Source organism: Hippocampus comes, unplaced genomic scaffold, assembly GCF_001891065.2.
Source record: "Hippocampus comes isolate QL1 unplaced genomic scaffold, H_comes_QL1_v1.1 scaffold107, whole genome shotgun sequence".
In the NCBI taxonomy this organism is placed as follows: Eukaryota; Metazoa; Chordata; class Actinopteri; order Syngnathiformes; family Syngnathidae; genus Hippocampus; species Hippocampus comes.
This window is the reverse complement of record NW_017804846.1, coordinates 710,243-725,902: the sequence shown is the minus strand read 5'-3', so window position 1 is coordinate 725,902 and position 15,660 is coordinate 710,243. Positions and strand designations below refer to the sequence as shown.

Below are 15,660 nucleotides of genomic sequence, written 5' to 3'. Positions count from 1 at the left end.
AGTCACGCACTGCTCCCCTGTCATGTGGTGTTCCATAGGGCTCAATTCTGGGGCCGCTGCTGTTCTCGCTGTATCTGCTCCCATTGGGTTCCATCTTAAGGAAACATGGTATTTCCTTCCACTGCTATGCAGATGACTGCCAGATCTATGTCCCACTGAGCAAAAAAGACGCCTTCTCATTAAGGCCACTTGTTTCCTGCCTGGAAGAAATCAAAACCTGGATGGCACAAAATTTCTTGACTTTCAATGAAAAGAAGACAGAGGTGATACTGTTTGGTCCCAGTGGCCCTTGTACATCCCATCCTGTCGACTTGGGCCTCCTGTCTCCTTATCTTAAGTCAACAGTCTCAAACTTGGGCCTTAAACTGGACAGTGATTTCAAATCCAGCTTCTTTCACCTTAGACAGCTGGCCAAAGTAAAACCTCTCCTCTCTCATGAACACTTTGAGACAGTAATTCATGCCTTTTGTCACATCCCGGCTCGATTACTGCAGTGCCCTTTACTTTGGAGTCAGCCAGTCCTCCATTAAGCGTCTCCAGCTGGTCCAGAATGCCGCTGCTCGCCTCTTGACCGGTACTTGTAAGAGGGAGCACATAACTCCTACTCTGGCATCCCTTCACTGGCTCTCCATACATTTTAGAGTTATTTTCAAGATCCTCTTATTTGTTTTCAAATCTCCAAATGACCTCGCGCCACCTTACCTCTCTGAGCTCATCCGCCCCTACACACCTGCCCGGCGCCTTAGGTCTGCGGACCAGACATTATTAGAAGTACCAAGAACTAAACTGAGGCTCAGAGGGGATCGAGCCTTTTCTGTTGTTGGTCCCTCTCACTGGAAAGACCTCCCACTGAACATTCGCCAAGCCTCGTCACTGCCCATCTTCAAAACCGGCCTCAAAACTCACTTGTATGCTTTGGGATTTGACTCAGCATGACTTAGATTTGTTCTTGGTTTTGCTGTTCGGTGCTTTCTCCCATCTTTATTACCGATTTGCTTTACTGTTTGTTTATTTATGTTAAATTGCTCCATGTACAGCACTTTGTATGCAGCGATGGCTGTTTGATAGAGAAATCTATGAACAAAATTGTAACATGTTTAAAGTTTCGGTTAATTTGGGCACGTCTGGACATACTCAGTGCAGAGGTGAATAAACAAATTGGGAACAAAGAGTTGTTGAATACCAAAAGACAGTTTGGGAACAGCTGTCGCGCCCAGGTGGACATTTGTCATCAGCAAAGTCTGTGACTTGTGTATTCGGGTAGATCAGATCACTACCGAGAGGCCGGACCGGGGGGCGCGGTATGCAAATCTCGGGGGCAGTGTCTTTCTTGTATTTTGCAATAAAAGTTCAAACCGGCGGAGAGGGAGCCGAGTGTGTGATCATCGGAGCAACTACCGTCGTTCGCTCTCAGAGATCCGCTCCCGCCGATATTCAAGACAATTTTCCTGTGTGCCGAGTCATTTCTTTAACTTTGTCCGAGAAAATCTCTGACACTGTTGGAAAGTGCTCTATAAATACAGTTGAGTTGAGATATTCCAAGACACAAGTTACATCATTGCTTTTTTGTTCCTCCTTTGAAAACCACATTTCCAAGCCTTCATGTTGCAAATTCTGCGAAAAATATCTTCATACCTTGATGAGGGAGACCAAAAAACTGGCTTGTAATCTTGATAGATGAGCCCCTACGAGACAACAGAGTGAAATGAATGCAGTTGAATGAAGGAAACATAAGCATAAACAGTACTCAGGACAGAAAAGCTGTTGTTCCTCTCCAATCATATAATTGCAATGGGCATTCAAAATGGTTGACATCTGCAAGACAATTAAAGAAGATGAAGCCACGATGGATCAGCGTTTTCACAATCAATCCATTATCAATAGCGTTTGTCTTCTTTAGGGTTGCAAGGAGGGGCTGGAGCTTATCCATTTTTTAAACTTTGGGATGGTATAATTAATAACTATGAGACTTAAAAACTGTACAAAGAAAATGTAAATTAATTAAATGTGTTTGGTGGAAAAGAACACAATTTTTGGGGGAATGAAAAAGAAGCTTGTTGCAAAAGTGTACACACCACACACAAAACAATAAGAATCCTTTCCTAAAGGATCTTTGCATTAAAGGTGTTTGTTGTTGTTGTTTTCTGTGCCAAATTTAGCTTGGCATGGACATTTTTACAAAAAATAAAATATAAAAATGATGTTCAGATTTTCTTAATGACCCACCTTGCTGTGTATCTCTTGGAACACTTTCAGCTGAGCGGCCTCGTAGGCACCATCATAGGTGTAGTAGCACTGGCCCCAGTCAGCCATCACCCCCCAGCGCTGGAAAGCAGCCCTCTGACGCTCTATGGCCCCCTTTGCAAACTGACGAGCTACAAACAAAACAACATAGTGAAGCAAATCAAATCCTACACACAGCAAGTTTACAGAGCTACCTGCATTTCATTCCTACCCTTGCGCCTGATCTGCAGCGGTCTGAGATCCGTGGCACCGAGCTCGCCCAGAGCTTTCAGCTCAATGGGAAGACCATGGCAGTCCCAGCCCGGGATGTAGTGCACCTGTCGGCCTCTCAGCATCTCAAAACGGTTATGGATGTCTTTCAGGATCTGGATCAAAGGAATGAATATATAAGTTGGAATGGATGTATGCCAAAGTTCCTTATCATTCATATCAATTGACAAAAACAATTTATTGCATCTCTAATTTTTAGCTCGAATCTTTTTACAACTCAAATGTGGAGGATTAATTTAGAATCCACAGTTGATGATTTCAAACAACAGTAGGTTTGAACCCATTTCTCTGTTGACTTACTATGGATGAATAATGAGAACCGTTATTAAACTAACCCCGGGGCAGATTTTTTTTTCAAACTGCCGTATTTGACTCCGTATTATGTTTCATAGTTTAATAGTGATTTGTTCCAACCATTTACTTTTCTGTAAATTATTGTTTTTTATTTGTTTTAGATGAATGACTATGTAGCTTCAAGACAAGTGAATTTATATTTCAAAAAATAATTTAAAAAGTAGCAGAAATTCTAATACTTGTTTTGAGAAAGTACCGGATAAAAGAAGAATAAAGAAGACAGTACCACAAAATAGTGCCGGCTAAATTAGCAGTTTCATAAGGAGTATTATCATTAAAATCTCAATGATACCCATCCCTAACTGCAACAGTGAGCAACAGAGGGGGAAAAAAAGATCTAAAATGTTGACCTTATTGAGCGCGTGTCCTACGTGTGGGTCTCCATTGGCATATGGGGGTCCATCGTGAAGGCAAAATTTCTTGGCCTTCCTCTCGCTCTGCCAAGTGTACAAACTTGCAAATCCACATTTCTGCAAAAAAAACACATCCGTAGATGTTTACCTTGTGCTTGTGACAATAATGTATGATAAACTGAGTGGATGTGGTTGAACATCCATCCGTGTGTGTGTGTGCGTGTGTGTGTGCGTGTGTGTGTGCGTGTGTGTGTGTGTGTGTGTGTGTGTGTGTGTGTGTGTGAGAATGGACAACCTCGGTAAAGAACTGTTCATTCACTGCAGCTAAGCCAAACGTAAAGATAATAAAGTGTTATTGTTGAAATCGGCGATGGTGTGCAACTTGTCTGCTTCAAAATGTAGCAAAAAAGAGTAACACAAAAAAGAAAGTTTACTTCCTACGTTCCATTTTAAATTGTGCCCTTCGGGATATACTGGAACAACGATGTATTCGTGTTTCATGGCGAACTGATGACACAAATATCAACACTAATAAAACAGGTCCAAACTACTGTTAGGCGGGGCATGCCGTCAACAAGGAAGTCATCAAACATCTCGAAGGTTTTGGAACTGAAGATTTGTCCAAAGCTGGTCGGTCGTACCTCCTGAATCTCGACTTCTCTGTCAAGCAGCTTCTGTCCCGCCAGTTTCATGGGGAAGTCCGTCCGGGGAAGTAGCACGGTGTCCCGGTACAATCCCTGAGCAGAGCCCGTCTCGACAGACTGAGTGTTGCCTTCGCCCGCGGAAACGCCATGACAGCGGCTCGAGCTACACAAAAAGGACCGGTGGTGGAGGTCTCCTCCTCGGTGTGCCCCACGTCCCCATCTCGTTAGCGTCCGGCTTACGGCCAAACCACTGCACAGCAGCATTGAGATATTATTGAGCTGGTGGTGGGAAATGCCAGCGATTATCCTGAGTGGTGGCGTTTTAATACGTCCTTCTGCACTCGGATTGTTTCTACCGGAAGAAACAAAATAGAGGGACAAGTACGGAAAGTATATGTGGTCAAAATAAAAAGTCGCGCAAACAATTTCACCACCATCCGGTCGAGGGCACTATTAGCAACTTTCAAATACATTGTGTTTACTGAACTTTTCACCTGCTTTACAGGTGTGTCGCTTTAGACCAGTGTTTTTCAACCTTTTTTGAGCCAGGGCACGTTTTTTACATTGGAAAAATTTTGCGGCACACCACTAACCAAAAATGTGATAAAATGACACTCTGAACAGTGTATTTAATTAAAATATAATTTCTCAGTTTATTTATACTCAATCAGTGTGAAACCTGGGGCTGTTTAGATCAGGGTTTAACGAACTTTTTTGAATTTTTTTTCACAGCGGCACACCACTAGCTGAAAATGTGACCCCCCCCACCCCCCCGGCTTATTTTACCAACTAACGTGTTATATTGTTACTATAACCGTTTTTAACATTGAAGAATGACGTTATAACAGCTTGAATTGGAATCTAAAGAACACAAAGAAAACAGTATTTTATCATGTTTCATATTTATTGTTTCACCGTCGTCCTGCATTCATGCGTCACAAATTCGCGTCTCTCGTCGTAACACAAGGCAATTGGCTAGCTGTTGCTGCTTCCTAGCGGTATGAGAGGGTACTACATGATTATTTTCTGGGCGAAAGACCGCACAGGCATAAAAATTGGAAATTTTCCCGCGGCACACCTGACAATGTTTCGCGGCACACCGGTTGAAAAACACTGCTTTAGACGATCAGAAAGGTGTGCTACATATCAAAACAACAATTTCACGTGAGGTTCATTCTCTCTTTCATAAAAAATACAAATGAAAAATAAAACATTATAAATCAAATCAGCAGAACGCTTCCGACAACACGTGAACGCACAGCACACGTCGGGGCGTCGCTGCGTGACGTCTTCTGGGGTATAAATATGGGCTGGGCTTGCAATTGGAATCATCTTGCCACTTATCTACCTTCATTGCCTCTTGGACGCTCAAGGTTCTTTTCGCTCCCAACAAGATGAAGCTGTGTGTTATCCTTGGTGTTTTCCTCGTGGTTCTTGCGATTTCAGTCCAAGTAAGTTGAAAACTTTTTTTTTTTTTTTTTAATTTCAAGTTGAACACATTTTTAACTCAACTCAGAGTGGCTTTCTTTCTCACAAGCGGACGCCCGTTGCGTTCATTTGTGGTTAACTAGGCTTTTGGCGTTGACGGATGGGAGTGTTCAATTAGTTGAACCGTGTTAAGACCTGACCCATCAAAGAATAGCTAGAAAATACTGATTTTTTTTGGGGGGGGGGACTGAGATGTTTATTCACCCTTCCAACAAAATCCACATTTTTTTAAATTATTTTGCTGTATCATGTTGTTTATGAGATAGATATCACCTTTGATATAGTAGGCAATTTTGGCAGCTTTTTGGTCACAACAGTGTTAATTTCAGAACAAAAAACAGAGTTCTGTCCCTAACATTTTGAAAGTATAGAACATGTTTTTAAGTTTTTCCTCTTTTTCTATTTTCACTGGTTTGCAAAGATCTTGTGATTTTTTTTTTTTTCCCCCCCTGTTGGAAGTGTCGGTTCTTTTGGCTCGGCTCCCAAATGGCTCCTCAGTTTTTTTGTTGCTTAGTTTACTACCAAAAATAATGTAAAATGAATTACGAATGTAAAAAATATACAGTATATCAAATATTTATTATTTATATTCTTCTGAACATACTCAACATGGAGTGCTACAAAAAAATAAATTACAAAGACCCATCTCAAAACAAGGTCAAAAAGTTCCAATCTCTGATTGTGCATATTTATAAGTGTTTAAATATTTACAGTAAAACAACATAAGTAAGCTTTGATTACCACACAACAAATTATAAATTAAAATTTGATATTGGATATTTTAACCTTGCAGATTACACACTGCCTTTGAACTATCAATTAAGTTGAAATCAGTCCAAATTTCACTGCGTTTCCTATCCATTTTCTCACCTTTCCACTTTCCACCGTGTAGTTTTTTTCTCTGTACTGTAATGTAGCGCTATCGAGCTGTCTCTTGTCTCCCTGCCTCTCCTGTTCGTGTGCTGCTCACAGTGTGCTGCTGTGTCTCTGACTCCTCCCCCTTCTCTTCACTGAAGCGTGTGTGTGTGTGTGTGTGTGTGTGTGTGTGTGTGTGTGTGTGTGTGTGTGTGTAACCCTCCCCTCCCTCTTCTACCACGGATCTTGACCAATCACCTGCGGCTTTAACCGAAAGGGGGAAAAAACAGGAGGAAAAAAAAAAGTCGGCTCCCATTAAAGCGCCTCCCTCTTAGGAGCCGGCTCTAAGAGCCGGTTCGTTCGCGAACGACACATCACTCTTATCTCCCTTCGCTGCCTCTTGGACGCTCAAGGTTCTTTTCGCTCCCAACAAGATGAAGCTGTGTGTTTTCCTCGTGGTTCTTGCGATTTCAGCCCAAGTAAGTTGAAAACTTTCTTTTTTTTGTTTTTTTTAAATTTCAAGTTGAACACATTTTTAACTCAACTCAGAGTGGCTTTCTTTCTCACAAGCGGACGCCCGTTGCGTTCATTTGTGGTTAACTAGGCTTTTGGCGTTGACTGATGGGAGTGTTCAATTAGTTTAAGTTGGGGGGGAAAAAAGACATTTTGTGTGCTTCTCACAGATGTGCGCTCAAAATAATGAAACGCTAAACTGCATACCCCCCCACCCAAGCTGTCATTTGAGACCCATTCAGGTGTATTTCTAGTTAGGCTGAGGCTAAACTTGCCTAATTCCTGAATGGAAGAGTATTTCAGTGGAGGTGGTGCTTACGACACGTATTATTAATAATAATAATAATAATAATACATTTCATTTGCAAGCGCCTTTCACAACACTCAAGGACACTTTACACCAAGAGCAAATAATAAAACCACAGATAAAATTATAAACAAAGAATAGAAAGATTTAAGGTGGATATGCAAGTGTGAATAGGTGGGTTTTGAGCTGGGTTTTGAATGTGGAAAGAGAGTCAATATTACGAATGTTGGGTGGAAGTGAGTTCCAGAGTTTGGGGGAAGAACGGCTGAAGGCTCTGCACCCCATTGTACTGAGACGTGCAGAGGGAAGAGAAAGGTGGAGGGAGTATGAGGACCTGAGTACGCGAGAGGGAATGGAAATTTGAAGATCTGACAGATAGGGGGGGCAAGGTTATGGATGGCTTTCAATGTATAGAGAAGTAATTTGAAATTAATTCTAAATTTGACAGGGAGACAGTGGAGCTGTCGGAGGATGGGGGTGATTTGATGTAAGGAGGGGGTTCTCGTGATGATCCGGGCTGCTTAATTCTGAACAAGTTGAAGTTTATGGAGGCATTTGTGATGGACACCGAAGAGAAGTGAATTGCAGTAGTCGATACGGGAAGTGACGAGACTGTGAACAAAGATAGCAGCGGTGTGAGTGAGTGAGGGACGGAGCCAGTTGATATTACGAATTATTATATTTGTCTGACTAAACGGACAATTACGACTGGGTGCACATTTATTTTGAACAAATTTGTGTATTTTTTTTTTTAATGGCTGGCACTGATGATTCACAAAGTTATGTAAACATTTTGAAACAGCAACAAAATTAATCTCTGTAGACAAATCTTCAGTTGTATGCAGAGAAACTTGTGTGTTCCTCATTTGGTTTGGAAATTCTTTGTTGGTTTGTGTGCTTAAAAAAAATCCCTATTTATTCCTCAATGATGCCAGCCCTTCGAAGAGGAACATTGTGACTTAGTGGTGTTTATTCGCAGCCGAAACTTCTTTGCCTGTTTCTATTGCAGGTGGTCGTTAACACGGCGGCGACGAGGACGACAAATTTGGCTGCATCCACCATGAGCCCAGCCCCTGCCAACACGACTGTCATGAACGCATGCTCCAGGATCAACGCCTCCATCTTGCTGACCCTGACCCTGGCCCTCGCCTTGGTCCCTCTGTTCTACAATACATGGTGCTGATGCGTGCGCTAAGAGCCCCTTCACTGGACATGAAGAGTTCAATGGCCTTGCCACTTGGTTTGTCCAAAGATGAGACACCTGGAGTTTGATGGTCTGAATGTGCTGCAGAAGCGCTTTGTCAAGTCGTGAAAGTCTTTCATTGACTGGACTATCACCAGGAAGTAACGCACTGTGTGCTGTCCAATAGTTGGCGACGTCTTTGTCTTAAATGTCCAGTGAGTGTGTCCCTTTTTTTAATATATATAAAAGGATGCCAGTTAAACTTTGTACTTTTGAAAATATAAAACATTGAGTGCTTTTTAGGTCTTGAAATATTTTGTAAATTCAATAAACATTCAACTCGGTGACTTTGGCTGAATTTCTAAATGTTCACTTGGATTTTGTGACGTGTAACGTATTTTCCGCACTCTAGGGCGCACCCAAAAGTCTTCCGTTTTCTTAAAAGCTCACGGCGTGCCTTAAAATCAGGTGCGCCTTGTGTATGGTCATTTTGCCGAAATGACCATACACAAGGCGAAATGATTTCGGTAATATGTTGACCCAAGATGGCTCTTTGCTGGAGACATGCTTGCAATGTTATAACTTGCTGTTGGTTCAGTGAACGGTGTCGCTGCTTCATTCAATGTTTTTGTTGCCGCTCTGAAAAAAGGAGAGCTGTGGTGGTTTTTTTTTTTTAAACGCACATTAATGGTTTTCATTCTCAACAAATACCGGTCCGTCTTTGTCCTTCTCGGTGCCTCCTCTTCTTCCGTTCGACTCGAGAGGTTTTTTTTTTTTAAACGCACATTAATGGTTTTCATTCAACAAATACCGGTCCGTCTTTGTCCTTCTCCGTGCCTCCTCTTCTTCCGTTCGACTCGAGAGGCGTTCGTGACCATCTCCGAAAAACATAAATTAACGTTTCGTTCAATGAAACTACAAAAATTGAAAATAATGCATCAAAACAAATCAAGCGAGGAAATCACAAAATAAATTTTCTAGCCCCCCCTACAGAATTTATTCTGTGATTTCCTCATTTCTGAATACACAAAGGAAAAAAGTTCTGAGACAGTCTAGTCCCCAACATTTAACTAACATCTGATCGTTCTGTTGGAGCTACGCTCAAGGAAATGCCAAGTGGGGGCTATAGAATTTATTTTGTGATTTCCTCGCTTGATTTTCTGTTTTTATGCATTTTCAATTTTCGTAGTTCAATTGAAGTACTGTAATCGTTAATTTACGTTCTTTTGGAGGCGGTCATGAACGCCTCTTGAGTTGAACAGGAGCGTAGCGCCATCTAGTGAATGCATTGTAGATTACGCCTTATCAGTGCGTCCAATATATGAAAAACATTGAAAAATAGACCATTCATTGAAGGTGCACCCCATAATCCAGTGTGCCTTTTAGTGCGGAAAATACAGTACTGTAAAATTGAGCTCAATTGGTAATGCAGTTACTAGACGACAATTCTGTGCTTTCCTGGACTTAGACAGCTCTGCTATCAAGATTTAAGTTGAAGCTCTTTACTCAGTCCAGTGACACTGTGCTAATTAGATGGTGACGGATTGGGTAGTTTAAGGATTTCAAAAAGTCTTTTTCGCATGGCTCACTTTACCACAAGTGGAGTTAAAATGTTTTTTAAAAGGGAGACCAATGACTTATGGGTGGTGTCATCAAGATGGTCAACATGGCACACACCTCCACTGCATTCTTCCCCCCAAACCAGATGTAATGTCAGACTGCCAGAAAATGCAACGAGCAGTAGAAACTAGGCGAACTAAACTCAAATGGTTAAAAAGATAGGCAGTGTTGAAGTTTGAGGAAAGTCAAAGCACTGAAGTTGCTTGGCTGAAAACAGCATGTCTAAAGCCAGAGTGTGACAAATGGATATGTTGCGATTTATCCTTGGTGTATTTTGATGGAATAAGGGGAGCCGCTCAATTGAGGCACCTTTCGAACTGCACTCAATTGTCATGGTGACCCCTTTGGTTACAACTCGTGTCAAAGTACCATGAATGCTAACAATTTCTTCATGAATCCAGCCCCTCAGTTTTGCGCAACTTTGCTAATTGGTAAACATTAAATGAAAAGGTCTGAGGTCACTATCGTGACAAAGTCAACCAGCTCAAAACAAACGGCGATAAAACACAATGGAGGATCAATTGATTTTCAGCAGGTGAATAATTTATACACTGACCAGTCCAGCCTCTACCTGCCGCTTGGACAAAGGGGCTCTTTCCAAGAGTGACGCATGGAATTCACTGGACTCCACATTGATTTGGTTTTGTGTGGGAATTGCCTTCCAACCCCAGTTTAGGACAATGGCGGCATTGTCCAGCTCATCTTATCTTCTGAAAAACAGACTTCATTGGGATGTGTGCCACATAGCGCCCATCTCTCATTTCTTCCTTTTACTTCCTGCCGCTACTATGCATACAAGTTTCTCCTTTGACTTTTTCACATCTTCAGTCAAGAACACCGACTTTTGGAACTTGCTGTGGTCACATTCCTTGGTAGCAACTCTTGAATGCCGGCGGAGGGTGGTCAGGTGATGGGGACAAGACTTGTGTTTTAGTTGACTAACAGAGTGCGACCACTCAAAGCTCTCTTCCACTTCCCTTTGCCGCCAATCCACACATCCCCTGAAACTGAAGGAAATCTGAGCTGGGGTGTGGTGACAAAGTGGGGGAGGAAAACAAACACGACACGTTTGGGTTCAGGAAGATGAATTGCTTGAGATTTAGACATCAAAACTAAAAGCGCATCAAATCCGACATTAAATTTGTAGATATACCGGTACATTGACTCTCTGGATTGAGTGAATTGGCTTACAATATGAATTTTGTCTCACAAAGCAATCTCATACCACACACTAAACATTTTTTTAAAATTGTAAAATTGTCAATCTAACTCATCAATGCATTCAGACCTCTGTTACACCTCTTCATTTCTCTGAATTGTGGTTTACCCAGCATGAAACTAACAGCAACTGACAATTTTCAGGAAACGGATGTTCTTCACACGAACTGAGTTTGGTTTGCATTGCGTGCAAACCACAGCCCATCCCAACGGTAGAGTCGATCATAAGATCGAGATTGATGCACAATATAGTTAATTGTAAGAAAACTCTTACTCTACCGACAATTATGTCTCACAGCATCAAATCACTAAACGCCATGTACATGTATACCGTTTAATTTTCTATACTCGCCAGTATGAGGAATGCCTGTTTTTGTTCCATCATATCACTATCAGTGTGGTTGGTATTTCAGAACTTGAGAGCCCTGACCTAGAACCCATGAAACATGAACCACAACACAGGTTGTACAAGTCAAGTGCACCAGCTGTGACCTCTGACCCCACTAATTGTCACTCTCAAGTGGGATCTTCATACAGTCAAACCTCCGTTTTCATCCATAATCCGTTCCAGAAGGCTGTTCGAAAACCGAAACCACGCTCTTTTTCAAATAAAAATGTTTACTGAACACGTATGCTCACAATGGAAAGCAACACGAGGAAGCGTCACTTCCTCGTCTACCCGAGAGGAAGCGTCACTTCCTCGTCTACCCGAGGAAGCGTCACTTCTCGTGTAAGGAAAGCGAGAGGAGTCAAACGGTGCATTCAAGTGCGCTCAGTTTGTTCGAGAACCGAAATTTGTTCGTCATCCGAGGCATAAAAAACTCCGTCACTTCCTCGTCTACCCGAGGAAGCGTCACTTCTCGTGTAAGGAAAGCGAGAGGAGTCAAACGGTGCATTCAAGTGCGCTCAGTTTGTTCGAGAACCGAGACATTCGAAAACCGAGGTTTGACTGGATCTCTAAAACCATTTTTTTTTCCTTCAGAAAATTGAAAAAAAAAAAACGTTGCATTTTTTGTTGTTGTTTTTAACATGGCGTTGTTCAGGTTCGAAAGCTATTTACAATTAACAGTACCAGGTTTGACTGGATCTCTAAAACCATTTTTTTTTCCCCGAAAATTGAAAAAAAAAACCCTTGCATTTTTTGTTGTTGTTGTTTTTAACATGGCGTTGTTCAGGTTCGGAAGCAATTTACAATTAATAGTACACTTTTTTACAGAATGTCACTAGGACCCTATCAACTAATGGAATCTCTATGCACTTGTTGCGGATTAGGATTACCACTCCCCACCCAAATTGGATGGCATTGCAATGTGTAACCTCTTTAAACTATACAGTACATAAACAATGAATTAAGTTGCTGAGAGTCAAGTGTATTTTCCACATGCGTGAATTAAATAAAGCTCTGTCAGTGAAGACAAATCCAGGGTGTAATCATGCCTTTTGTCTGATATTAGCTGGGATAGACCCCAGTTTCTCACAACCCTCAACAGGACAAGGATGACCTTCAATAAATTTGTTGCTTAACCTCCACTACTTTTTTTCCCCCTTCACACTCGAGTAAATGTGAGCACTGTTTGTATTTCTTGAGCTATTCAACACCAGCGACAAATCAGTGAGCAGGTAGCAGCACCTTGTATTGAATGACTCCCTGACATGATGTTTCAGTGGGCACGTCAAATTTGTTTGAGGCACTTATCTTACTCCACATACCCCAAATATGAGATAAGGCAGCAAAAACATTTCCACAAAATGTGGTCACATTTAAGCAGAGTGGCCAATCATTTGGCTGCCATCTGTACACTTTGTGGCCCTGCTGCGAGCTTGCTGCAGAAAGTTTTGCATGACCTACTTTTGATGCTGCATGCAATGTGACTTATTTGTCACTCAGGAATGTGTCACTTTACCTCAGTTTTTGGAAATGACAACTTAACGCTATTTATACACACACACACACACACACACACACACACACATCCTTCACTTTTGCAGTGTGCACCTTTGACATCCCGAAAGATACATGAACATCATACATTACAAATGAACCTCAAAACTAGTATTTTTAAAGGTAGACCTTTTGATCCAGACAGTTCTTACGGTAGATCATGTTTCATTAGATTGGGAAGGTGTCCCCTAAAATTGCTTGAATCTATGTGTCCCTGTCACAGTGGTGCTAAGGTGCTAATGATCAACACTGCTTTTTCCCCTTAAGAATTTATCTGAGTACTAAAGACAACACTGCCCTAAAAAGTGGAACAATCTGGCCACAGGGAAAAAAAAAAAAGTGACTTTGAAATTCAGTACATAAATTGTGTTACTCTCAGTGGGAGTTACCTAAAGTTAGCCAGCAAGCTAAATGTAGCAACGGTGAGCTAGGATTTGAGTACTTGGAGAGGTACGGTTTTAATTATGAAAGAATGAGGCAGGCTCTTTTAAATAAGTAGAAATAAATGTTCACTGGCAATATTTCAATAAGCGGATGCCGTAATAAGTCAACGATCAACAAAAGGCAGTACCAAGACTTTCACACAGGTACATTTTATTTTGAATGTGAATTATACTCTACCAGTCAGCATAGTTGGGCCAATCAGCAATCGATCAGGGGAGGGTTATATGGAGCTGAAGTCAACAGAGAGCAGTTTATTTGAGTTTCTATAAACTCTTCTTTGAGCACCTTTCCAGCTCTGATGGCTGTGTCAGTTTCATCTGTGCTCTCTCGGCACTTGAATGCAAAGCTTCTCACGTCTCACTTGGTCATTCAGTTCAATTCTATAGAACTTCAACCAAGCAAAAACATTTTTTTTACATCCCCACACTCTCGAAAACAGCAAGGTAGCCAGTTGTTCATGGCCTCAACTCCAAATGGTTCTTCCACCCAATTTTTGCCTCCTGATCCAAATGTTGAGAATCAGTGCTCCAGTAGGTCCAGTGGTGAGTGATTTTTACTATGTACAGTCAAACTCAAAATTAATCATCAACAGATACACGTTGAAAATTGGAATAGAGGTTAGGGTGCCCGCCTCACAATAGAGAGGTTTCAAATCTTTGCTCCAGCCTTCCTGAAAAATGCATTTAATGTTAATTTAAGACTTTAAAAGGTTCACAGCTTTGAATGCTTGTTTGTTGAGATGTGCCCTGTGATTGACAGGTGACCAGTTTAGCATGTACTCCTCCTTTCATCCAATGTCAAATTAGGATTGGTTGCAGCTAATAATGGCAAGTGGCATAAAAGATGGCTGCCCGGACAGTTGCTACAGAAAATACACGATTCTCAAGAACATGCTTCTCTCTCATTCATGATTTCAAAAGTTACAGTATATTTTCCAGGTAAAAGGTTTTGCGTTGCATCTCATGATTTTATCTACAAGTCTACAAGTCTGCTTCGGACTTTTGTATGGTAATTTATCCCTTGAAAGATGAAATAAAAGACAATAGTGATGTCATTTATGAGGGCGCATGGCAGTTTCTGAAGCTTGTACCTTTACAGTATATTTTCCAGGTAAAAGGTTTTGCGTTGTATCTCACCTGTGACCAGCATTCCATTAAGTTGTTTAGAACTGATTTGTTTGATTGGCTTCAGCTTTATCCAATACAAAGACAAATAACAGACTTTAACCCTTTCAGGGACAGCGGTTATTACAGTGGACAGCTTGTCATGTTATCAGGTTACAGGGTGCATGAAAGGGTTAAAGGCCAAAAACCTGATTTCTGTGGCTGGCTGTTCCTCTTTACAGGAAATGTATAAATGGCTTTGAAGGTTTTTTCTTTAAGTTAATTACAACTTTCAACCTTCAACTACTACATCTAATCATCTCTGCCCCTGGGCAAAACTAATATCGTAACTGGAACTCTGTCTTATGTTAGATTCCTCAAAGTCACCGATGGGGGGAAACCCAACCCTTTGTTCGATCCACTGGGCAACACTCAGCAGCTTCTTGTCTCGGAAGGCGGGGCCGATGAGTTGTAAGCCAATGGGAAGGCCTCTTCTGGATAAGGTCACCGGCACAGAAACAGCAGGGAGACCTGCAGTGAGGAAAAACGAGAGTTGAAGGTGATGATGAGGACCTAAAGCGTAGTTACACGTTAATTTGGAGAGTGATAACAAGCAAGAAGAAACTGACTGAATGACCAAAGGAAAACATCTCAGAAAGGTTTCCTCTTCAAAAATATTTGTACGTAAAGTAACAAGAGAGGAAAAAACTTAAACACCTCAATAAAGTCACTTTGATTGACAAAGTAGTACCATGCACCACAAAAAAACCCAAAAATGTCTGTTGGGGCATGAGTCCCCACCACGGTTCCGCTGTGTTAGGACGCAGTGCCTTCGGCATAAATAACAGTGTATGCCTTCCTTAGTATGCCTGAGCCAGGTAAATGGATTTACCGTATTTTCTGCACGATTGGTCGCACCAAAAAGTCTTCAATTTTCTTAAAAGCTCAGTGCTCACCGAGTGCCTTAAAATCCGGTGCGTCTTTTGTATGGTCATCACGGTAATACGTTGACTCCAAGATGGCTCCTTCCTGCAGACATGCTTCCAATGTTATAACTTGCTGTTGATTCAGTGAACTGCTCTCTGCTTTATTAAATAAGTATGTGTTGCAGCTCCGAAAAAA

General features: G+C 41.6%; 2 protein-coding genes and 1 long non-coding RNA gene across 5 annotated transcripts in view; 1 reads left to right on the top strand and 2 right to left on the bottom strand.

The window, feature by feature from the left end:
* The window catches only part of iars2 (isoleucyl-tRNA synthetase 2, mitochondrial), a 20,574-nt gene extending 16,322 nt beyond the window's left edge, over window positions 1-4,252 (bottom strand). For both annotated transcript variants that reach the window (XM_019876648.1, XM_019876658.1), the window contains exons 1-5: window positions 3,863-4,252; window positions 3,219-3,338; window positions 2,456-2,609; window positions 2,227-2,375; window positions 1,636-1,685 (exon numbers count right to left, since the gene is read on the bottom strand). In XM_019876648.1, the coding sequence (XP_019732207.1) occupies window positions 1,636-1,685; window positions 2,227-2,375; window positions 2,456-2,609; window positions 3,219-3,338; window positions 3,863-4,129 (740 nt within the window). In that variant the 5' untranslated portion in view covers window positions 4,130-4,252. The remainder of the gene's footprint in view (window positions 1-1,635; window positions 1,686-2,226; window positions 2,376-2,455; window positions 2,610-3,218; window positions 3,339-3,862) is intronic.
* Window positions 4,253-6,568: 2,316 nt separating this feature from the next.
* The window catches only part of LOC109519639 (uncharacterized), a 9,671-nt gene continuing 579 nt past the window's right edge, over window positions 6,569-15,660 (top strand). Inside the window, exons 1-3 of one of the 2 annotated variants that reach the window (XR_002168996.1) lie at window positions 6,569-6,687; window positions 8,038-8,975; window positions 9,076-9,087. This is a non-coding gene — a long non-coding RNA (uncharacterized LOC109519639). Of the gene's footprint in view, window positions 6,688-8,037; window positions 8,976-9,075; window positions 9,088-15,660 lie in introns of those variants that run through there. The other variant, XR_002168995.1, reaches the window with a different exon arrangement.
* The window catches only part of qrsl1 (glutaminyl-tRNA amidotransferase subunit QRSL1), a 16,879-nt gene continuing 15,945 nt past the window's right edge, over window positions 14,727-15,660 (bottom strand). The window contains exon 11 of the mRNA XM_019876255.1: window positions 14,727-15,069. Within this exon, the coding sequence (XP_019731814.1) occupies window positions 14,855-15,069 (215 nt within the window). The 3' untranslated portion in view covers window positions 14,727-14,854. The remainder of the gene's footprint in view (window positions 15,070-15,660) is intronic.